Consider the following 26,396-nt stretch of genomic DNA (forward strand, 5'->3'; position numbering starts at 1 on the left):
TTTTCCTCTGCCCACATCTCTATAAGCACTGGTAGGAAATTCCCTACAACCCTCCAGCCCATAGGGAGAACATTCTCTCACTCTCTACCCCTGCCAACTCTAAAAGCCTAAACTCTGCCTCTTCAGGCAGGTCTGTGCCAGCTTGTGCCCACCCCATACAGGTATCCTTTGTGGGAACAATAAATACTCTCTCAAGTTTGCTTGGCCTCAACTTAACAATTATTTATTAGGAAACTGGCCCATCTACCTCCATGCTGGGGCATTAAACATTACAACCCAGCAGTTCTTCAAGGAGACAAGAGAAGCAGGGAAGCCTAGACAGGTGAGCACTAGTTTTGTGTCTTCAATGTCTGTCAAGACATAAGCAGACTCAAAAATAGAGGTTCAGGCTTGAGAATCTGAAAGAAAGGAGGGGCGAAGAGGCCTTGGAGTCCAGCAGAGCTTTCAAAAATCTCATATGGCCACAGGTGAAAAATTGTCCTGAACGACTGCAGAAAAGGAGGGATCCTGACACACACCGAGGTCTTGAGGTGAAATCTTGCTAGGGAAACATACCAGGAGGAGGATGCACCAGGAGTAGCAAGGCTCCACCGTACTGATATCCAGGCCCAAAGTAGTGCAGTCCTTTGATGGCATTAACTTGGTACAGCCCTGGCATTTCATTCTGGCAGAATAAGAAGTAAATTACCTCTGGAATGTGAAAATTATTCCAGAGGCTAAAATTACTTCTAAAACGTTTTAGGGCAAGTATCAGTTTAAACCTACATAGATATTAAGTGTATCAAACACAGTGTTATTTCAATCAACAATACGCAAACATACAAAATGAAGAGGAAAAAAAGAGGCAACAGAAATGGACCAAAATAATTTGCAGATATTGGGCCAATAGTATATTATATCCTGAATGCATTCCATGACAAGGTCAAGAATTTTAGCAGAGAACCACAAACTATAAAAAGAAATCAAACAAATTTCAAATATAAAGTAATTAAAACCAATAACTCAACAGATGAATGTAACTGAAAATTTGACAGTTAAATTTGCTCTTGCAAGTGATCTCGTGGAAGTCTGGTCAGGCCATGAGGTAATTTGTAACAAATAAAAAGAATAAAATCATTTCTAAATAAATATGGTGAATGTGAGTTGATTTAATTGTGAATCATTGTCTCGAAAATTGTGAATTGATTGATCCTGAGGTGAAAGAAGCAACAATTCTTCCATTTTAAATCAAAATATGTGAGAATTTCCTGACCAGAGAAAGAATACAGAGCACTGGGCAAGAAAAGGAGGCTGAGTGATGAGGTGGCAGCCTGGGACCTTCGAACCCATGTGAAGCCCTGAATTTCACAGGCTTCAGTGCCTTGTGTGGAACCAGAGAGCAAAGTCATTTACAAAAGCATTGCTCCGCTTGTAATCCCAGCACTTTGCGAAGCTGAAGCAGGAGAATCACTTGAACCCCAGAGGTGGAGGTTGCAGATAATCAAGAGGATGCCATTGCAGTCCAGCATGGGCAACCATAGTGAAACAGCCTCTCAAAAACAAACAAACAAACAAAAATAAAAAACAAAAAACAAACCAAAAAAAGCATTGCTCCCCGCCTTCACACATAGCTTCCAATACAGTTTTGGGAAATAATTGGAATCATTCCATAAATATTGGAATGTGAATATTCCATAAAAATCTAGAATGTACCCCATTCAAAGAAGACAGAAGAGGCAATCTCCCTGCTCTATAATCATCTGGAAGGTGCTGTCCTGCTCTGAAGTTGAGCTCTAGCCAGAGCTGATAATATGAAGACCTTTTCCTGTGCAGCCATCAGCCCTGACCCCCAGCACCGCAGGGGAGTTGAGAGAGGCCAGAGGCACAGATGTGGTGGAAACTGCCCACAGATTGTGACTGAGGGAACAACAAAAGAACGGAGTAAGACATCACCGACTGAGCCACCTTACGGTCACTCTATTGCTAACTAGAGAGCGCTGGACAGCAACATATTGTGTGGCCTCCACAGCACTTGGAAACCAGATGTGAGGAAATTCCAATTCATAGATCTTAACATCTGACTGAAAGCTACCTACCACTCGCTTATGTTTCCACAGTCTTGGATAGTGCCTGAAACCATTTATGACTGTTTTTGGCATCATAAACAAGCAAGTAAGCAAACAAACAATGAAGCGTGTTTGAGAATATGCAAAAAAGACGTATATTTTGGCCGGGCGCGGTGGCTCAAGCCTGTAATCCCAGCACTTTGGGAGGCCGAGACGGGCGGATCACGAGGTCAGGAGATCGAGACCATCCTGGCGAACACAGTGAAACCCCGTCTCTACTAAAAATACAAAAAAAAACTAGCCGGGCGAGGTGGCGGGCGCCTGTAGTCCCAGCTTCTTGGGAGGCTGAGGCAGGAGAATGGCGTAAACCCGGGAGGCGGAGCTTGCAGTGAGCTGAGATCCGGCCACTGCACTCCAGCCTGGGCGACAGAGCGAGACTCCGTCTCAACAAAAAAAAAAAAAAAAAAAAAAAGACGTATATTTTTCACCAGGAATGACACTGCCAAGTACCAGGAAAATACACCAGGTGTCTTGCCAGAGTTGACCACAAGAGGGGGCACGTGTGCAACAGCGATCTTAGAGAGGGTTCTGGGATCTCGGATAACACTGCCCCAGAGTCCAGGATGGTTCTGGCTTTTATTATTATTATTATTGTTATTATTTTACTATTATTACTTCATCATCCCAGTTCATAGCTTACCATTTTCATGCACTAATAATTTAACACCCTTTTGCGCTGCTCATTTTTCCAGTTGACTGTATTGTATTAGGACAATTAACACTTAGGACTCAGAACAACCTAATCAATGGGTAATTGGTTAAACATCAGTTCCCTCTGTCACATACTGTGACATGCAGAGTGTGTGTAAGATTGGAGAAATGATTCACAGGAAATGTCCATGAGGAAAAGCTGTGAGTGAGAGAGTCTGTCTAGCAAAGGAGAGGAGTGAGGACTAGGTTTTTGGAGTGTGGCCTAGTAATTGAAGGGCATCAAAAGGACAAGGATTAAGATGTTCTTCATCCAAGTATGAGGAAGTGCAAAACCTGCAGGTCCTCCCAGGCCGGTGGTCATGGTCTTGGAGACTTGTAGATCTAACCCTCATTTGCTCACATCCACAGTCACTGCCTGGCTCCAAAAAAGCACTGATGTGGGCTAGCTTCCCGGATCCTCCAGAAGTGTAGATATAGCCTGTCAATGATTAAGAGGACAATGAAAATTGTATATTTAATTAGATTTATATCTATGACTCCATTCAGGAAAGAAAAATGGGCAAAAGAAATAGCTCTCTGAACTAAATGAAAAATCACAACCTAGTGACACTTTTTCTTTCCCATATTGATCCTTTAATATCATATTTGACACTTCAGAAAGTCAGCTGACCCCCAGGATATTTATCCTTAAATCATGATTCTGCTCAACCTGAGCCCATGGTTGGACCATACCCAGGCATCTGAGTACAGCTGGCCTGGGAGCTGCAGTGAGGCACTCTCTTTCATAGGAAGCTTTGACTGAGGTTCAGAGATGAATGCCTAGCACTCAAGGTCTTTTGCATAGAAACACACATGGGCTATTTGACAGCTCCATCTAAGGTGTGAAAGCGAACCTATTATCTGATTCCACTCATCTAGGCTGAAAACACACTTCTAGAAGATTCCCCTGCCCAGGATGTTCTTAGTGGTATGGATCTTGCCCCTGGTGCTCTGCATTCATGGTACAGGATTCTTGGTACATATAAGTGATTTTCAGGATGAGAACAGTGATGGCCACTCTTATCCAGTGGGTGAGACAGTTAAGATCAATGACCAAAGTTTATATTTAAGTCTTTCACTCAGATGCAGAGGCTTAAAAACCTGAAGAACATCTACATATGATGCATCTTTTTTTTTTTTTCAATCACAACCACTGTTTTTTACTTGTATTCACAATGATCAATTATTTTTCCACAGTTTCCCATCAAGCTACTGTGCTGACTCAGCCTCCATCCCTCATGTCTGTGGCCGTGGGAGACAGGGTCTCCATCTCCTGTAAGGCCAGTCACAATCTCATCCGCAGGAATGGAGACAACTACTTGAATGAGTTCCAACAGAAGCCACACCAATCTCCTCAACCGCTGATCTATATGGTGACAAACAGGGCTCCTGGGTCCCAGCCCAAGTCAGTAGCAGTGGGTCTTGGAGGGAGTTCACACGCACAATCCCCAATGTGGAGCAGGGAGATGTTGCATATTACTTTTGTAAGCAACACACTCACTGGGACCCTAAACAGTGTGACGGTTCCAAGCATACACCTCCCTGTCAGGCCTCTGAGCCCAAGCTAAGCTGTCATATCCCCTGTGACCTGCACGTATACATCCAGATGGCCTGAAACAACTGAAGATCCACAAAAGAAGTGAAAAGAGCCTTAACTGATGACATTCCACCATTGTGGTTTGTTCCTACCCCACCCTAACTGATACAATGTAGTCTCCCCTGCCCTTAAGAAGGCACTTTGTAATATTCTCCCCACTGTTGAGAATGTACTTTGTAATCCTATCCCAAACCTATAGGAACTAATGATAATCCCACCATCTTTTGCTGACTCCTTTTTCAGACTCAGCCCGCCTGCACCCAGGTGAAATAAGCAGCCTTGTTGCTCACACAAAGCCTGTTTGGTGGACTCTCTTTACACGGACGCACGTGACACTCCCATGCCACGTCAACCTTTCTGCTCGGCTGAGCATCTGCTTCCTCCAGGGAATCAATGTCAGTGCAACTGCTCCTCTTAGAGAAGAAGGAAGTTGGGGTGAGGCAGAAATGGTGAGGAGCCCTTGAAGGAGGTGGGAAGATGTTGTGTGGCTCCAAGCTCAGGGGTCCCTCTCTTTAAATGATCAGTGTCCAGACAGCATCGCTGAGGCAGCTTCCAGAAGGCTCCATGCTCAGTCTCTGTTCTCAGGCACTCCCCACACCCGTATCACTGGCCCTGAAGAAGTACTCTCCTGTCGTCCATGGCTCCAAGAACACAGCTTGCCCTGCCCTGACTTTGCTGCTCAACTCACAGCCTCATTGCAGATTCCACTGGACCATACACAGTGCCAGCTCCATAAGGAGATACTGGTCTGTTCTAAATCAGCTGTTCTGATTCTGAACTTCCTGCGTTATGGCACATCTCCATGAGATTCATGTGCTGTAGCCTTTCTGGCTCACCCATGCTCTTCCTGGCTTCCCCTAATCCCAGGTTTTCCCCCAAGACGTTTGACAGCCTTCTCCTCTAAGTATGTTGTACATTTATTTTCTTACTTACTTGATTCCTGAGGAAACAAGTCCTTTCAAGCCTAGGCCCTTCCGGGACCTCAGGGATGCAAGGCAAAAAGAGCAAAGCAGCTGCACATGTATGAGACTGAATTGGTCACCTAAACTGTCATTTAACTTTTTTGATAAGTCATTGCTTTTCTCTGGAAATAGTTTTTCAAGCTGCAAGTATTTGATTTTTAAAACATGTGTGGCTTTTCCAAATGCTTTTCTTCTAATTCTTCTCCACAAGTCCAAGTTAGGCTACTTGTATCCAGTAAAGTCTGGTAACCCTTCTCTAATAGTGCCTCTTTCCATACCGCTAGCAACACTCAATCATAATTCCATTGATTTGTCAGATCACAAAGGCAAAACTTGGAAAAGTATATATTTTTAGTAACAAATGCTATATTTTTAAACTGAGGCCCTAGAATTTCATATTCTCCAATATTGTGTCTCAACTGTGTGAATTCTAATATGGCAGCAATTGTATTTCAACCTTCCCAGTTAGGAGCAGCTCAGTGCTTGCAGTACTTTTCCATTTGATTTCTGTAACATTTTGAGTGGTAGAAAATTCAATTCATTTATCCAATTACATGACTTAGTGACAGCTGTCTGTTGGTGTAATACTTCTATGTTTTAATAATCCTAGTCCCTCGTTCCTTCATTCAAGCTATCAACATTCCATTGGTAAATGGCATCACAGATAATTTACTGTTTAAGAATGAACACTATTTATTTTTTCAATATTCTTTATTGGTTAGCAGACCTCAAAAATAACTAAATTCTGAAAAAAAATAAGTAATGGCAGGTTCAGAGAAAAATAAACCCTTCCTAATAATGTGAGCACATGACCCAATAGGAAGAGCAGGGAAAGCAGTTGCCTGCGTTCCCTTTGTCCAGAATGTCTTACAAAAAGGATTTTATGGATCATCATCCTTCATCGTCACAGGTAGTAAGACATGTTGACATTATGCAACTCAAGGTGATGCACTGGCTGACAAGGACCATCTCTTCTGTGATATTCTTGTCAAAAATGTATGATTTGAATTAGTTAATACAGAAGATTAGAAGGGCGTTCTTAAAAATCATTGATAATACATTTTACAAGCATCAAGGTCATGAAAGACAAAGAAAGAATAAACAATGATCACAGATTGGAGGAGATTAAGGAGTCGAGAAAACTAAGTGCAATATGTTATCCTGGATTTGATACTGGAACTTGAAAGACTCTTCAGTGAAAAATTGATTAGAATCCAAATATGGAGTAAATACTATTGTATTAATATTAATTTTTCATTTTATGTCATCCCACTTTGGTTATTTAAGATGTTTAATATTAAGGGAAGGTAGAAGAGAAGTATATTGAAACAATATACTACTTTTGAAACTTTGTGTAAATCTAAATTTATTTCAAAATTAATTAAAATATACAAATAAAAATATGAGTAAGAAAAGAACATGAGTTCCTAACTAGCAATTCCACAAGTATCATTCTACTTTTTCTCATTTTCTTATTTGTGATTTCTGTTTCTTGAAATGACCATCCTTGTTTCCATTATCTATAGCAGTGGTCCGCAACCTTTTTGGCACCAGAGACTGGTTTCACAGAAGATAATCTTCCCTTGGAAGATTATCCCGCAGAGTGGGGGATGGTTTCAGAATGATTCAAGCACATTATATTTATTGTGCACTTTATTTCAATTATTATTACATTGTAATATATAATGAAATAATTACACAAATCGTCATAATGTAGAATCAGTGGGAGCCCTGGGCCTGTTTTCCTGCAACTAGATGGTGTCATCTGGGGTTGATGGGAGACAGTGATGGATCATCAGGCATTAGTTTCTCATAAGGAGCACACAACCTAGATCCCTCACATGTACAGTTCACCATAGGGTTTGCGCTCCAGTGAAAATCTAATGCTGCTGCTGATCTGACAGATGGTGGAGCTCAGGTGGTAATTTTAGCAAGCAATGGGTAGAGACTCTAAAGACAGAGGAAGCTTCACTTACTCACCCACTGCCTACTTCCTGTGGTTGTAAATGACCAGATGGGACATTGAATTCAGTAGAGTTATTTTAAAGATGTTTAAAAAATTTATTTCTTTCGATCAGTACTCTACGATCAAACACTTAAAATGGAAAATATGAAGAAAATGATTAAACACATTGCACCCACCCGAGGGATTTTTCCTGACCACTGCACAAATGAAGACCACAACATTGTGTAACTGCCCAATGTGTTCACCTTGCCCACTGCCTAGACAGAGCTGATTTCTCAAGAGGGGAATTGCAATAGAGAAAGAGTAATTCAGGCAGAGCTGGCTGTGTGGGAGATCAGAGTTTTATTATTACTCAAATCAATCCTCTGAGCATTCTGGGAGCAGAATTTCTAAGGACAACTTGGTGGGTGATGGGGAAGCCAGTGAGCCAGGAGTGCTGATTGGTCAGAGATGAAATCACAGGGAGTCGAAGCTGTCTTCTTGCACTGAGTGGGAGACCATAAGATCAGATTAGCAGTTTATTGATCTGTGTGGTGCCAGCTGATCCATCAAATGGAAGATCTGCAAAATATCTCAAGCACTGATCTTAGGAGCAGTTTAGGGAGGGTCAGAACCTTGTAACCTCCAGCTGCGTGACTCATAAACCATAATTTCAAATCTCGTTGCTGTGTTAGTCCTACAAAGGCAATCAAGTCCCCAGGCAAGAAGAACGTCTGCTTTGGGAAAGAGCTGTTATTGTCTTTGTTTTAAACTATAAACTAAGTTTCTCTCAAAGTTAGTTCAGCCTGCGCCCAGGAATGAACAAGGACAACTTGGAGGTTAGAAGCAAGATGGAGTCAGTTAAGTTAGATCTCTTTCACTGTGTCAGTCATAATTTCGCAAAGGCAGTTTCATTTGCAATAAAGAGTTTTGGTAGACATGAGGCTGGCCGCACCGCATGGGAGACAGAGTTAGTACTCAAATCAATCTCCCTGAAGGCCTGCAGTTAGGGGTTTTTCAAAGGCAGTTTGGAGGAAGGGGTGGCCAGGTAATGGGTGCTTGCTGCTGATTGGTTGGGTCAGAGATGAAGTCATAAAATGTCAGAGCTGTCCTCTGGAGCTGATTCTCTCCTGAGTGGGGCCATAGGACAGGGGTTAGCAGGTTCAGGTGGAGCCATTGGTGTCAGATATGCAAAACTACCTGAAAACATATCTAAAAAGGCCAATCTACAATAGTGGTGTTATCTGCAGGAGTATTTGGTGACCAGTCCACACCTTAGCAGAATCAGGGTCCTCTCTTCCCACTATTTGATGGCCTTTCATGAGCTTTACAAAGGTAGCTGAGTTTTGGGTAACCCATATCATCATTTAAACTATAACCTAAATGTCTTCCAGAGTTACCTCTGCCCAAAGCCCAGGAATAATTAAGGGAAATGCAAGATGGGGAGGTGGGTTAGATCAGATCTCTTTTACTACCGTAATTTTCTTACTATTAAAATTTTTGCAAAGGTGGTTTCAAAACAGCGACTTTCAATAGAAAAGTAGAAGTTATGAAGACAAAAAAAATACCAAAAGAGAATTTTAAAACTGAAAAGTAGAATAACTCAATTGAAAATTTAGATAGGTACCACAACAGTTGACAGTGTCCGAAGAATGAGTGAACTTCAAAATCAACCAATAGAAATAATGTGTTCTGAAGAATAAAGATGTAAGCACCAAAGCAAGACCTCAGAGATGTATAGGTCAGTGTGAAGAACACCAACAAGTGTGTATGGGAGTCACAAAGGAGGAGGGAGAGAGAAAGGAGCTGAAAAAATACTTGAAAAAATAATGGGAACATCTTTTTAAATGTAATGAAACACATTACTATATAGATCCAAGAAATGTGATGAAACACATCCAGATGAAACAAAAAAGATTCCTAACTACACCCATTGTAATTAAAATGCCGAAATACAGTGACAAAGGGAAAATCTTCAAGTGAAAAAAAAACTATGTACAGAGATACAATAATGTAGACATTGAATAAGAGTCTAATTCATTGAATAAGGGTCTAATTATGTCTAATGGAGGCTAGAAGACAGTGGAATGGCATACCCAAATGTTGAAAGAAAAAAAAAAAAACCCAAATTCTATATGCAGCAAAAATATAAGAATAAAGCAAACTAAACATATTTCTTTGTTGATAAAGAGTCAAATTCTGTAAAATATTTGAAGAGATTTATTCTGAGCCAAATATGAGTGACCACAACCCCTGATACAGCCCTCAGGGGGTCCTGAGAACATGCACCCAAGGTGGTTGGAGTGCAGCTTGGTTTTATATGTTTTAGAGAGGCATGAGACATCAGTCAAATACATTTAAGAAATACATTGGTTTGGTCCAGAAACGCAGGACAATTCAAAGCAGGGGTGGGGATGGGTGGTAGGGGAGCAGGGGAGGTTCCAGGCTCTAAGTAAACATTTGCTTGTTGACAATTGGTTGAGTTTGTCTGAAGACCTGGGATCAATAGAAAATAAATGTTCAGGTTAAGATAAAAGACTGGAAAACCAAGGTTCTTTTGAAGTCATATAGTGGCTGCCCTTAGAGACAATAGATGACAAATATTTCCTACTCAGATCTTTAAAAGGTGCGAGACTCTTCTTAAAGATTGGGAGGGCCTAGAAGAAAAAGATCTAGCTATGTTAATAGAGATTCAAATTTTTCCCCACAAAAGACAGCTTTGCAGGACCATTTCAAGATAGGGTAAAGAAACATGTTTTGGGGTAAAATGTTTTAATTTTCTGCCTTGTTGCATAATGTGACACCAGAGTCAGGTTGGAAAGTAAGTCCAATGATATGTAGGGTTAAATAAAACCCATCTGATGAGAATTTATAGTTTTTAGGACATGACTCCCCAGACTCCTTAGATAAGAATTGGGGCAAGGTTAAAACAACAACAACAACAACAAAAAAAAAAAAAAAAAAAAAAAAAAAAAAAAAAACAGAGCTTAGTCCTTATTTTGATAACACAAATGGAAAGAAATTATTACTTGTAGACATTCAATAAATTATCTGAAATCAATTTCAGAAAAAATTCTTCAGAATCACAGGAAATCATAGAGGATGGTAATTTGAATCGACAGGCAGACATAAAGGCCTCAAAATAGTAAAGAGGGACACAGGTGACACTGCACAACAGAGTGAAAAAGATAAAAAGCTGTCCAACATCAATAATCATCCCAGTCCTACAAATGAAAATCACAACTGACTACCACTAAAACTTCAATAGGATGACTCAAAGGAACAATGTCAAATACAGTGACAGAAAGGGGGAACTAGAAGGGCCACACATTGTGTTTGGGAATATAAAGTGGTATCACAAGTTGGAGAACTGATGCTGAATATTTAATCCCTTTTAATCCAGTCCTTCCACTCAGAAATGTGTACTGATGTGCACACAAACAAATGTGCAATAACACTCATAGCATTATTAGTGATAACCCCAAACTGGAAACACTCTAAATGTAATTTGCATAAATAAAATGAGGTAGATGCATACAGTTACATACTATGGATGAATGAAAATATAAAAACTGCTACTACATCCATGAATGTGGGTGAATCTTACTAGCAAAATAATGCTCAAAAGACATTAGAAATAAAAAGCTCACTATCCATGATTCCTTTTCATATAGTTCAAAAACTGCCATCACTAAATCAATGTTACTGAAAGTGAGATTTAAATTTGCACTGGAGAAGAGTTGGGCTAATGTTTGGGAGGAGGCAGAAGGTACTTCTAGGAGACTGGGAGTGTTCTGCTTTGGTACAGTTGTTATATAATGTGTTCGAATCTCTGAAAATTGTATGAAAACCTGCATTAGGATTTGTGAGTGCCTATACACATGTTGGGATTTATGAATATATATGTATGGGGAGGTTTTATATTATCAAAAATTTTATTTAAAAAAATTTATAAGCCATAATGTTATTTGCACCAATCAATGCATCCGAACTGCCTCCATTGTCTAATCAAATTATATTTAATTGTAATCTGTATTCATTTTCACATTCCATCTATGAAACCAAGGCACCAAATGTTAGGAAGCCCAGGGTTTACAAGGTTACCACACTGTTAGTGTCATCAGGAACACATGAGTCACCATAACCTCTTTTTTTTTTTTTTTGTCCTGGAAAGCATCAAAATTCTAAGCTACTCAAAGTGCATTGCATTTTAATGATGGTTCTTATTTACCCTAAATTTATGAATGCAGTTAAGTCAATATTTGTAGAATCAGAACAATTTGCTTCAATGTGTTTTTCACTTTTATTCATTCACTGAAGACACTGGTAATTTTACATTTTTGTGTGTGTGTAAAAACATACACAAAGTTATACTTGCTATATCCTTCAGTAAAGATGAGATGACTAAAACCCAGATAGATTTGTTGACAGGAGTTGTTGAAGATCATCCACCTAGTTGAAGAGCATCATGTAGAATTCTGGTGACGCCGTTTTAGGACAAAGCTGTTCCTAAATAATTCTAAAGATGGGCCGGTAACTTGCTAAGAACATTCAAGTACAAGTTTTTGGGTAGATGTATGTTTTCCTTTTCGTTGAGTCTACACCTAAGAGCTCCCTGGATCATATGGTAACTCAGTGTTTAACCACTTGAATTGCAGACTGTTTTCCAAACCTGCTGCACCATTTTTCATTTCCACCAGCAATGCAAAGATTCTATTTTATTGCCAGTCTATGCAATGAGAATAAAAAACCTCTGAGTGCAGAGGTATTTAGAAGAACTAGAATATATCCGGATGTGAGAAAATAAATCCAGGGTAGCTTTGAGATGCCCATTAAATAGTTTTTAAATTTTTCCTAGCCTTCCCAAACCTGGGACCATGTTTTTACTACCTGGTGGATGGTACTCACTCCCAATGGTGTTTAGAGTTGGGAATGGACACAGGAAGTGGAAAAGTTCCTTCAGACAAGGAAGAACTGGTTCAAGACACAAACTGAGGAGACCTAATCAGAATGAAAGACAGGGAGCTGAAGAACATGAAATGAAAATTTCCTATAGGAAGGAGACAACATTTAAGCAAGAATGCCTTGTTCTTTAGGCAGTGTGTCTGCCCTTAGGATCTTGTGCTGTGACCTGTTGCCTAACATAAAAGGACTGAGCACTGACATCTCTTCCTCTCACTAATTAACTTCTTCTATCAGTTATTGTAATTCCTTATATAGAGTAGAATGATCTTGTGAGGTTAGATGTTTTATTTTAAAAGAATTAATAAATGACCATTGTGAGTGAATCCCAAACAAGACAGAATGGGAATAAACTGAAGGAACAAAATGTAAGCATATATGTCATATTTGCTTGTGGTTATACCTATATAAATCTATAATTTTAAATTTTGAAGTCAAGGAAAATACTGGTTATTAAATTTTATCATATATTAAATTAGTATGATGGTAAAACTTGTTATTGCCCTTCAGTTACGATTCCTAATTTTGCATGAGTAATATTGTCATTGTTATAGTCAGATTATTACAATTAAATTGCATTGCATTATATGTCTCATATTTGAGAAATTTTTCCTGTGGAATGACTTTGCATTTATCAACACATTTTTAACTTACTTAGATTAAATTTTAGGTTTTGTTGATTTCTATCCTCACCAACATTCTTTTACAATCACAAACCACAGCTTCCTCTTCTAGAGCAACCCACTTTACTTCATCTCTTTATCTGCTGCAATAAAGTTTTCAAGGGTTTCTAGTTTCATAAATCCTCATGCATATCATAATTTGCTTGTTGTTTCAAATTGAAAATTTTCTTCATATTTTATTCCCCTAGTTCAATATAAAATACATGCAGTTTAATTTATTTTTTATAAATCTTTGCACATTTTCAGATATAATTACATTGATTACTGGGAGTTCATTATGCCTGCTGGGACTCTGAAGCAAACCTGACATTTATCTCTGAAAAAAATAACCCTTACCTTCTTTGAATTTGTATTTTATTATGAAATATATGTGTTTTCTCATTTTATAAATGTTTGAATACAATTGTGTGACTCCTTTGAATTTCCACTCATTAATAGTTAACAGACATGGAAATTTTATTTCAGAATACATTTCTTCTTACTGATTCTTTTCTAAGGACTCATTTCTTCAGTAGGAAAATGTTTAATTCCCAGGTTTAACTTTATACTCTGATTTTCGGTCTAAGCTCTCTCTTTATTATCTAATGTCATGATTTTCTCCTTTGAAAAACAAAAGTGCTACTCTAGTTTGCCTTCCATATCACTGTTTTGATTAATTGCAGTGCCAATTCTTCTTTATTGTCTTGAATATTAGGTTTTGTTTTTAATGATGCAGTTTGTTTTGTTTTTCTTATGTTTCAGCAGAGTTTAAGGAACTATACTTACATTTTTAATAATTACATATTTTTTGCTATTTTTCATCCTAGGTTATATGTCTTTTCTTTATTTTATTGATTACACAAAACATAATGTAGAAATGTTCTGGAATCTGCAAGAGATTTTTTTTTCTTAACTTTTCTCTTTAATTTATTTTTCTTTTTTTTTTTTTTTTTTTCTTTTTTTTTTTTTTCTTTTTTTATTTTTTATTATACTTTAAGTTCTAGGGTACATGTGCATAACGTTTATATCATGTATAACTCCCCAATGCAATCCCTCCCTCCTCCCCCCTCCCCATGATAGGCCCCAGTGTGTGATGTTCCCCTTCCCGAGTCCAAGTGATCTCATTGTTCAGTTCCCACCTATGAGTGAGAACATGCGGTGTTTGGTTTTCTCTTCTTGTGATAGTTTGCTAAGAATGATGGTTTCCAGCTGCATCCATGTCTCTACAAAGGACGCAAACTCATCCTTTTTGATGGCTGCATAGTATTCCATGGTGTATATGTGCCACATTTTCTTAATCCAGTCTGTCACAGATGGACATTTGGGTTGATTCCAAGTCTTTGCTATTGTGAATAGTGCCGCAATAAACATACGTGTGCATGTGTCTTTGTAGTAGAGTAATTTATAATCCTTTGGGTATATACCCAGTAGTGGGATGGCTGGGTCATATGGTACATCTAGTTCTAGATCCTTGAGGAATCGCCATACTGTTTTCCATAATGGTTGAACTAGTTTACAATCCCACCAACAGTGTAAAAGTGTTCCTATTTCTCCACATCCTCTCCAGCATCTATTGTTTCCTGACTTCTTAATGATTGCCATTCTAACTGGTGTGAGATGGTATCTCATTGTGGTTTTGATTTGCATTTCTCTGATGGCGAGTGATGACGAGCATTTTTTCATGTGTCTGTTGGCTGTATGGATGTCTTCTTTTGAGAAATGTCTGTTCATATCCTTTCCCCACTTTTTGATGGGGTTGTTTGTTTTTTTCTTGTATATTTGTTTGAGTTCTTTGTAGATTCTGGATATTAGCCCTTTGTCAGATGAGTAGGTTGCAAAAATTTTCTCCCATTCTGTAGGTTGCCTGTTCACTCTGATGGTAGTTTCTTTAGCTGTGCAAAAGCTCTTTAGTTTAATGAGATCCCATTTGTCAATTTTGGCTTTTGCTGCCGTTGCTTTTGGTGTTTTAGACATGAAGTCCTTGCCCATGCCTATGTCCTGAATGGTACTACCTAGATTTTCTTCTAGGGTTTTTATGGTATTAGGTCTAACATTTAAGTCTCTAATCCATCTTGAATTAATTTTCGTATAAGGGGTAAGGAAAGGATCCAGTTTCAGCTTTCTACTTGTGGCTAGCCAATTTTCCCAGCACCATTTATTAAATAGGGAATCCTTTCCCCATTTCTTGTTTTTGTCAGGTTTATCAAAGATCAGATGGCTGTAGATGTGTGGTATTATTTCTGAGGACTCTGTTCTGTTCCACTGGTCTATTTCTCTGTTGTGGTACCAGTACCATGCTGTTTTGGTTACTGTAGCCTTGTAGTATAGTTTGAAGTCAGGTAGCGTGACGCCTCCAGCTTTGTCCTTTTGACCTAGGATTGTCTTGGCAATGCGGGCTCTTTTTTGGTTCCATATGAACTTTAAAGCAGTTTTTTCCAATTCTGTGAAGAAACTCATTGGTAGCTTGATGGGGATGGCATTGAATCTATAAATAACCTTGGGCAGTATGGCCATTTTCACGATATTGATTCTTCCTATCCATGAGCATGGTATGTTCTTCCATTTGTTTGTGTCCTCTTTGATTTCACTGAGCAGTGGTTTGTAGTTCTCCTTGAAGAGGTCCTTTACATCCCTTGTAAGCTGGATTCCTAGGTATTTTATTCTCTTTGAAGCAATTGTGAATGGAAGTTCATTCCTGACTTGGCTCTCTGCTTGTCTGTTACTGGTGTATAAGAATGCTTGTGATTTTTGCACATTAATTTTGTATCCTGAGACTTTGCTGAAGTTGCTTATCAGCTTAAGGAGATTTTGGGCTGAGACGATGGGTTTTTCTAAATATACAATCATGTCATCTGCAAACAGGGAGAATTTGACTTCTTCTTTTCCTAACTGGATACCCTTGATTTCTTTCTCTTGCCTGATTGCCCTAGCCAGAACTTCCAACACTATGTTGAATAGGAGTGGTGAGAGAGGGCATCCCTGTCTTGTGCCAGTTTTCAAAGGGAATTTTTCCAGTTTTTGCCCATTCAGTATGATATTAGCTGTGGGTTTGTCGTAAATAGCTCTTATTATTTTGAGGTACGTTCCATCAATACCGAATTTATTGAGCGTTTTTAGCATAAAGGGCTGTTGAATTTTGTCAAAAGCCTTTTCTGCATCTATTGAGATAATCATGTGGTTCTTGTCTTTGGTTCTGTTTATATGCTGGATTACGTTTATTGATTTGCGAATGTTGAACCAGCCTTGCATCCCAGGGATGAAGCCCACTTGATCATGGTGGATAAGCTTTTTGATGTGCTGCTGAATCCGGTTTGCCAGTATTTTATTGAGAATTTTTGCATCGATGTTCATCAGGGATATTGGTCTAAAATTCTCTCTTTTTGTTGTGTCTCTGCCAGGCTTTGGTATCAGGATGATGTTGGCCTCATAAAATGAGTTAGGGAGGATTCCCTCTTTTTCTATTGATTGGAATAGTTTCAGAAGGAATGGTACCAGCTCCTCCTTGTACCTCTGGTAGAATTCAGCTGTGAATCCTAATTTATTTTTCTTACAACATCTTCTGGTCCTCCTTTCAATTCCTCCTTCCTCCCTTTCAGTTTTTTCTTTTTCTATTATCTTTTTTAATGGGCCTCAACTTTATTAACTGATTGCAAGGAATAATAATCACTGATGGTTAATAACGTAGTTATAATGTTTGGTCCATAATGCACTTTTATTACGAGTCCATTATGGTTCTTATTTATTTATTTATATTTTTAGCACTCACTAATTCATTCAATAATATTAGTAATATAATAAATTCATGTTATTATCCTGCAAAACAACTAAAGATATTAACTCATATCCAGTTTGATGTTCTCCACAATATCCTAAACATATTATTTCCCACCATCATCAAGTTAATCACAATTTTCAATTCAATATTCTTTATCAGTGTCTTCTCTATATATTCCTTTAAAAAGTTATTTATTTCTTTTAAACATTATAAAAAGAATGTCACACTAGTGAAGTCTAATTTATTAATTTCTTTCTTTATGCTAGATATTTTATTTTCTTTAAGAATTATATTTTTATCTCTAGGGTCATGAAATATATTCCTATACCCTTTTGTAGAGGATTTACTCTTGGGCCTTTCATATTTATATTTATGATTTATTGATGATTAATATTTGTATGTGGTACAGAATTAAGATTCATTTTCATCTAATATAGATAAAAATTGATCCAGTATGATTAATTTATTTTACTTCTACTACATTGTAGTGGCACTTTTATTGTAAATCAAATGACTACACATGGGTGGATCAGTTTCTGGATTCTCAAACTGATTGAACTGGCTAATTTGTTTGACACTTCACTGATACCATATATTTTCATTACTGTAACTTACAGGCTTTGGTATTGTGTAGTATTAGTCCTCCCTCCAACATTTTTTAACTTAGCAAGACTATCTTAGTTACTTTTTGCATTTTGAATGTTCATATATATTTAAGTAATGTCTTTTCAATTTCAACAACAATTCTGAGATTTTTTAATTGTGAATAGTTTCAACAAATTTTGGGAGAATATACACTATTAAGTCTCCCAATTCATGAGCATGGTGTAACCTTCCATTTATTGGAGTTTTCTTTATTTTCATTCAATTGCATTTTGTAAATTTCTGTTTGGTTTTGTTGAACATATTTTATGTGACTTTTTATTTGGGCATAATGTTAAACTTAAAGAAAAATTGCCAAAGTAGTATAAGAATTCCAATGTATACTTTACCTAAATTCATTTAGTAGCTATAGATGACTTTCTACTTCCAAATTATTTCTGTATTTATGAGTTGGCATCCAGTTACTATTGATTCAGAACAAATCATCCAAAACTTAATGACACATTACAATTTGGCATCATTATACTATTATCTTTGTAATTGTAGGTGTTTCCTGGACTGACCAAGATTTCTGCTTGGCATTTCTTTTTTTTTTTTTTCCGTGGGAATACTTCAAGTTTCTCATCATTAAGTATAATGTTAGCTGTAGGTTTTTTGTTTTGTTTTTTTTTTCCGTGGGAATAATTCAAGTTTCTCATCATTAAGTATAATGTTAGCTGTAGATTTTTTTTTTTTTCCACTGGCATATTTTTAATTTTTTTTTTTTACTTTATTTATTTATTTATTTATTTATTTTTATTATACTTTAAGTTCTAGGGTACATGTGCATAACGTTTATATCATGTATAACTCCCCAATGCAATCCCTCCCTCCTCCCCCCTCTCCATGATAGGCCCCATTGTGTGATGTTCCCCTTCCCGAGTCCAAGTGATCTCATTGTTCAGTTCCCACCTATGAGTGAGAACATGCGGTGTTTGGTTTTCTGTTCTTGTGATAGTTTGCTAAGAATGATGGTTTCCAGCTGCATCCATGTCCTTACAAAGGACGCAAACTCATCCTTTTTTATGGCTGCATAGTATTCCATGGTGTATGGATGTAGTCAGACAGCAGCTGAGGATGGAGTCTTCTCAAAGGTGGCCAATCCAGGCTATAGGATGAGTCCTCAGCTTAGGCTGTGCATCTCTACATGTTCCTGCTTAGCTTCCTGTACACTTCCTTGAAGAGCACCAGACAGATGTTTTATAACCTCTTATGACTTATTATAGTCTCAGAAGACACCTAGTGTTACTTCTATCGCAATTATAGGTTCACTAAGATTCCAAAGGGGGAAAAGTATGCTAATATGTCCAATAAGGAAATTATCAACATCTCACTATTAGAGGGAGCTGATAAGATGGAAGATCTTACGACCATCTTGGAATATCCAGTTGGCAACTCTCTACATTTATTTAAATCAATCTACATTTTTTACTATATGCAACATACACTAATTTTCATCTGCAACATCTACAAACATTTCCCATGATGATGGTAAGTTAAAGTTCAAGATCTCCTCATCTAGATCAAACTCTGTGCAGTTGAGCTTCTTTGCCCATAGTTCCTGAATAATACCTGTCCCCAATCCCACTCAGACTTGTGAACAATGATGAGACAGGACTAGGATGCAGATACTTGACAGACAACGCTGTAGATACTCCCTTTCAGGAAGAAGGCACTCAGCAGTCAAAATTCCACATAGCATAAAGCCACAGCTTCCTTTTGGGGCTTCCTGCTTCAAATGTCTGTGTTTTTTTAAATGCTTCTTTTTTCCCCAAACTGTACTTTTTATCCCTTCAAGCAACTTCATCAAATCAAACAACAAATAATGAGTTTTTAGCAGTGTCTTCTATGTTGATTGAAAGTCTCATTATCCTTTGAGGCAGTTTGATGTAAACTTTCTTCATTAATTGTTTGCTGTTTTCAGTTGATTATGAATTTTGTTCTTGAATTGACACTGTAAGGCATGGATTTTTTATTTTCAGTTGTGGTCGGTATGACTTTTGTAAAAAATTCTCCAATTTCTTCTTTTACTTTGTTTCCCTCAATTCTGAATCCCCAAGTTCTGTTAGTAAGGCAACTGGCCTCATAATCTTGATCCACTTTGTATGGAACATTCCCAGGTTAGGTTCATACCAACAAAATGACTCTGTATTCAAGCTACTTGAATTAATAGCTGTACCAGTGATTATTATTTATGATGACCATGGTTAATAAGGTTCATATAACATGCTTGTGGTCATTCACATTAGTCTTCACCAGAACAAGACCAGCTGCAGCTGAGAACTGAGGAAATGTTAGGGTGATGTGGAGTATTATTAAGTGAGGGGTTCCACATAGTCCCCATACAGGCTGAAGACACTGGGGAAGGAGCATCCGTGTGTGTGTGTGACAGTTGTTAAATATTCTGTTCTGGAACAAGAAGCTCCAAAATATCTCAGCCTGGAATGACTTTGTGTGCTTTCCATAGAGCATTTGGCTACATATCAAAGCCATTATCAGTGAGCTGCTCCCTAGCTCAGGGCAGGTGTCTGCCTCAGCCATGTACAGAATGGAAATAAGGAGCTCAACTCTTCTGCCTCCTGCTGCACTGATCCCAGACGAGGAAAATGATTATGAGGAGGTGCCACATGATGGTAAAATTTGCTTTCTTCTCATTGTAAGTTAAATCTTTAGTACCTTTTTTTTTTTTTTTGATCTGTGACATTTGATTTCTCATGGAGCACTCACAGTGTTGAGTGACAAGATAAGCTCATAGAGTGGGGTGTGTTTTTAACCTCAGTGACATTTGTGCTTATGTGATTTATTTTTTTAAATGCAGATGTCAACGAGAATATTGTGCTGCCTCAGTTTTATTTATTTTTATTTTATTAACTTTTATTTTAGATTCAGAGATACATGTGAAGGTTTGTTACGTAGCTGAATTTGTTCCATGGGGGTTTGTTATACAGATTACTTTGTCACCCAGGTATTAATCCCGGTGCCCAGTAGTTATCTTTTCTGCTTCTTTCCTTTCTTCCACCCTCCACCCTCAGGTAGACCCCAGTGTGTATTGTTCCCTTCTTTGTGTTCATGAGTTCTCAATTTTCAAGTTCTGGACAAAGCTTGAGGGGAGCAAGTCACTATCTAGAACCCTAATGTCCCTTCATGGTTGAGTGACAATGAGTCGGATTTCGCTCTCACAGTCAACAGCCTGGAGCCTGAAGATGCAGCATACTGTTAACTGTCAACAGCATCAAAGCTTGCCTACCTCGTGTGATGAAACTGAGTAAAGGCAGTGCAATGATCCAACAATGTTATCTTGTTCAAGTTACTCATACATAATTGATGAAATCAGGTAGAAAGTTCAGTGAAAGAGATTTTGAAATACTAGTTTCTGTGATAACAGAACACACAGACTGTAATCACCTACGTCGGTTGGAATTTTGGCCCTTACACTTTATACATGTGTAAATTTGGCAAAAGACTTAAACACTTTTATCTTGTTTTTTTTTTTATCTCTAATAAAGGAAAATACAGAAGTAACTATACCATAAGACTATTATAATCATTAAGTAATTGAATACTTATAAAATGTTTATAACTTTCAAATGTATTAAACACTAAATAATTGCTAATAATCATTGTAATTTTGCTACATCTCTTAATTATGTAGATGCAATGTTTCCCCAAATACTGTTTTCTTTGACATTATTTACTAAATTATGATTTTTCCCCCAAAACTCCCACTATGTTAAATGGCAGACACATTTTTTTCATGCCAAGCTGCTAAAAACAGATATAAACAGTTGGACAAAATATAAAAAGCTGATCCTGTAAGGTACCATACCTTCAAATAAGTGCTATATAATAAGCACTCTGACTCCATTTTTGATGTTTGATCAGTGACAGCTTTCAATCACCACCTCCCACTTTCCCTTCCACCACATATTTGTGCAACTGCCTGCAGGACAGTCAAGCCTCAGAGATCCTCAGCAATACAAGATAACATATCTCCAGTCCAACTATAAAAACCTAGCCCTCTGTCTAACTCAGGCCAGTTTATACCAGCTTGTGCATATCCTGCTTTCCCCAAGATTCCCTTTGTGAGTTACAAAATTTCTCCCAAATTCTCTTGTACATGGAGTGTCAACAGCTTCACCATAATATTTATTAATTAGAAAAGATCCATCTCACCTCCATGAGTGACCACAAAATATGCCAAGAGAGCAAGTGTTTGATGAATCAAGAAAATAAGATAAGCTTTTATGAACTAGATATTTCTGTCCCCTCAAAATTCACCAGTTGAAGCCCTAAGTCCATGTGTGGGTGTATTTGGAGGCAGTGTCTCTAAGAAACTAATTACAGTCAAATGAGGCCATAAGGTTTAGGTTCTGATCTGATTCAATTAGGGTCCTTATTAATAAATAAGTAAATAAATAAATAAATAAATAAGGGAATGGGCACAGAGGCTCGTGATATAATCCCAGCACTTTGGGAGGCTGAGGCAGGCAGATCATGAGGTCAAGAGATTGAGACCATCCTGGTCAACATGGTGAAACCCCGTCTCTACTAAAAATAGAAAACTTAGCTGAATGTGGTGGCACACGCCTGTAGTCCCAGCTACTCAGGAGGCTGAGGCAAGATAATCACTTGAACCCAGGAGGCAGAGGCTGCAGTGAGCCGAGATTGCACCACTGCACTTCAGCCTGGTGACAGGGTGAGACTCCATCTCAAAAAAAAAAAAAAAAAAAATTAGAGACCAAATCTATTAGCCCATTCTTGCAGTGCTACAAAGAAATACCTGAGACTGGGTGACACAGAAAGAAAAGAGTTTTACTCGACTCACAGTTCTGCAGGCTTTGTAGGAAGTAAGACGCTGGCATCTGCTCAGCTTCTGGGAAGGCCTCAGGAAGCTTACAGTTGTGATGGAAGGCTATGTGGGAGCAGGCCCATCACAGGGCCAGAGAAAGAGCAAAAGAGAGAGAAGGAGTTGCCATAAGCTTTTAAACAAGCAGATCTCATGAGAACTTACTATCAAGAGAACAGCACCAAGAAGATGATGCTAAACCATTCATAAGAAATCTATCTCCATGATACAGTCACCTCCCATGAGGCCCCACTTCCAATACTGGGGATTACAATTCCACATGACATTTGAGCAGAAACAAATATACAAACAACATCCTTTTACCCCTGGACTCTCTCAAATCTCATGTCATTTTCACATTTCAAAATACAACTAATCCTTTTCAATCTCTGCCCAAAGTCTTACCTTATTCTAATTTTAACTCAAAAGTCCCAAGTCCAAGTTCCAAGCCACATCTGATATGCATCTCCTTCCACTGATAAGTCTCTGAAATCAAAACAAGTTATTTACTTTCACAACAATCAAAAGACAAAATTCCATTGGTTAGTCACAGCAGAAATGAAAAACTTAGTAAAATACCTATTTTGAGAAATAAGTACCATGTTGATATAGCCACATATTCTGCAACTTAGTCTCTAGGATTTCAGATTCTTGGAAACCATGTCTCAACTGTGTGCATCCTAGTATGGCACCAACAGCACGTCAACCTCCCACTTTAGAAGTAGCTCGATCAATTCTAAACCTTTCCATTTAGTTTCCTAAATATTCTAAGTGACGTGTAGAACTATGTATTTGTCCAAATTACTCAGGAACTGGTGGGTACCACTATGTTTTCATAGATACCAGTCCTCTCTTCCTTCCTTCAGGTCATCAACATTCCAGTGTTGAATGGTCATGATGGAAATACTTGACATTTAAGAGTGAGCACAATTTATTTAATCAGCATTCTGTATTGGAGAGCAGGCTTTAAGTAGAACTGAATTCTGAAACAAATAAATAAGTAAAAAGAGAATCAGATAGTGTGTGAGTTCTTTCATGCAACTATAACAAACTCACAGACTGGGAAATTTATAAACAACAAATATTTATTTCTCACAGTTCTGGCATTCAGAAGTCCAGGATCAAGATGCTAACACATTCAGTGTCTGGTGAAGCTGTCTGGTGGAGTCAGAAATGGCAAAGGAGACAAACTGAATGTTGTGTCTGCACATGGCAACAGAAGGGCCAGGCAGCTCTCTGAAACCTTCTATATAAGGCCATTAATCCCATTCATTGAGGGCAGAGCACATGACTTAATCACTTCCCAAGGGGCTCTACATTTTAATATCAACTTAGGCTTTACATTCCAACAATAAGTTTGGAACATCACAAACATCTAAATCATAGCAGATATGACTAGACAATTCCTAACAAAGTCATCATATAACCATATAGGAAGAGTGACAAAAGCAGCTGCCTTGGTTACCTTTGACCAAGACTTTCTTACAAAAAGGGTTCATTAGTGATATTCATTTATATCAACTCCAGTGATGCCATGTTGATATTATGTAACTCTTGATAGGATGTACTGAAAACACATCCCTGCTGTAATATTCTTGCCAAAAATGAAAAATCTGACTTGAATCAATAGAAAATACCAAACAATCGAATATTAGGGACATTCTCAAAAATAAGCAGACAGCATACATCAAAAGTTTCAAGATATTTCAAAACAAAGACTAAAAAACTGTCAGAGATTGAAGGAAATTAAGAAAGCATGAAAACTGAATGCAATATGGGATCCAGAAATTTTATCCTGAAACATTAAAAGTAAAAATGTTAGATATATATATATATATCAGTGGAAAGTTCAGTGAAATTCAAATATAGATTGTAACTTCATTAATAGTAGTGGATTAACCATTAATGTTAAAGCTATTTGAAGTACTAGAAAAATAAGTTAAAGACGATTTTATATTCAGCAAATCTGTCCTTAAAGAAAAGAAAAGAAGCAATGACTAGCATATATATCTTATAAGAAACTCAGGAAGAAATCCTTTAGAATTCAGAATCAGTAAATGACAATGAACAGTAATTTGAATCCATAAAATTAAATAAAGGCTTCATAAATATACTTACCTCAATTCACATGTTGTTGATGTTCAGGAAAACCTAATCTTTGTGATAGATACCAGAGTTGCAGTTCCCTTGGTAGGTTAGAGGCAGAAGCTATAGACTAGAAAGGTGAATGAAGACAGCTTGTGGAGAATTTAAAATCATCCATATTTGTATCTGGATAGCGAATGTGAGTACTTTATTTGGTTGAGCAATGAACATGTTTGCACTTTACTCAGGGCATAATTTATTCTGATTTATAAAATGACGAGCAAACCAAGACCTCTTCAACACACATGAAGAAAAAAATAGGAAGCACCAAATATTTACAGAAGCTCAGCCGTATTAAAGAGAAGTGTAACATTCACTGGGAAAATGCTAATGAAGTAAAAGAATTGACTGTAAACATTGAAATATATCCTGTCCCAATAAGGCTGCATAGATTATTTCTACCAGTTTTTTCTCAAGTATACAAAATATGTTGTTCATAGGAAAGGCCCCTGTACATACCATGTTATTTCTACACCACTGCACCCATCAGGGGATTTGCATATTGTCCCCCAGGGAGGACCTTCCCTTGTGAGTCTGAGATAAAAGCTCAGCACCAGGCTCGACTTGACTATCAGGATTTCTCAGGTCACCTTCTCACAATGAGGCTCCCTGCTCAGCTTCTGGGGCTGCTGATGCTCTGGCTCCCTGGTGAGGACAGAAGAGAGATGAGGGAGGATAATGGGGTGGGAGGGTGAACTCTGGGGGCCCCATTGCCTCCCATGTGTGTTCTGTCCTCATGTCTGATGTGCACATCTTGTACTCTAGGATGGGGCTTGTAACTTTTATATCTGCATGAGTAAGGCCTGTAAGGTTAAGATTGTTCCAGAAGGAACAAAGACTAATGCTCTGGTAACGACTCTGACAGAGAAAGAGGGAATGGTAGAGGAAACTTCTAGCACTCAAAGCACTCTGCTGTGCTTTGAAAATAAGTTTTTATTTTGAAATTATATATTACTGGGGTCTGAATCAAATTATAAAAATTGATTTAGCCTGAAATAAATAACAGAAGAAAAATTATTTTAAAATTGCTCTTAAAGTTTCTATATAACCTTGCACTTCTCTCTCATTATTTCAGGATCCACTGGGGATGTTGTGATGACTCAGTTTCCACTCTCCCTGCCCGTCACACCTGGAGAGCCGGCCTCCATCTCCTGCAGGTCTAGTCAGAGCCTCCTGCATAGTAGTGGAAACACCTACTTGAGTTGGTTTCAGCAGAAGCCCGGTCAGTCTCCAAGGCGCCTCATTTATAAGGTTTCTAATCGGGACTCTGGGGTCCCAGACAGATTCACTGGCAGTGGGGCAGGGACAGATTTCACACTGAAAATCAGCAGGGTGGAGGCTGAGGATGTCGGGGTTTATTACTGCATGGAAGGTACACATCATCCTCGCACAGTGGTACAGCCCTGAAAAAAAACCTCCAGCGTGGCCCAGCTGCTCAAGTGTGTTGTTTCTCTGGGGAGCAGCTGAGCAGAATCTCTATCTGTATAAGATGAACATATTGGAGATCTCAGGGCAACAGGTTGCATCTAAGGGTTCTGTCCCATAGGTGCCTCAGTTGTACGTCGAGCAAAACCCATTCACAGCCCTGTCAGCTGCAACAGCCTTGGCATGGCATAAGCCATAAGAAACCAGAGGCGATCCCAGTGTCTGCATAGGTAATAGACTGCCCTGAGGGAGAGCTGAAGGAAATCCCATCCCAGTCCTCTCTGCCTCACCTGCATTGGGAAATAAGACTTAAACAGGTTAATAGCCAGACAAATAACCCAGATTTGTTGCAACACTTGTTGAAAACAACTTGAGGTTTAGCAATTTAAAGTCTGTATTTAAGAGGATAATACATGGTAATATTCAAAAATTGATATTTTTCAATCTTCCTAACTTTTTATTTTTCTCTTTCACCACTTATCGTCCCACCACGTATTGATCGTGGAAAGAGGCTTCTGCACAAGCTGTCATCATGAGGAGCTGACTGAGGGCAATTAGTAAAAATCTTGGATTTCAGCGTCAAAATGGACTTTTGTAAATTCATGAGAGATAGAAAACATGAATGCTAAAATTATTTTAT

At 38.2% G+C, this 26,396-nt stretch overlaps 1 gene segment (V, D, J or C); it reads left to right on the top strand.

The window, feature by feature from the left end:
* Nucleotides 1-24,902: 24,902 nt before the first annotated feature.
* Nucleotides 24,903-25,753, top strand: LOC117062885. The segment is given in 2 exon segments: nucleotides 24,903-24,979; nucleotides 25,407-25,753. Coding segments are annotated over 2 exon segments (381 nt in total).
* The last annotated feature ends 643 nt before the right edge of the window (nucleotides 25,754-26,396 follow it).

This window comes from Trachypithecus francoisi, unplaced genomic scaffold, assembly GCF_009764315.1.
Source record: "Trachypithecus francoisi isolate TF-2019V2 unplaced genomic scaffold, Tfra_2.0 Lachesis_group17, whole genome shotgun sequence".
Classification (NCBI taxonomy): Eukaryota; Metazoa; Chordata; class Mammalia; order Primates; family Cercopithecidae; genus Trachypithecus; species Trachypithecus francoisi.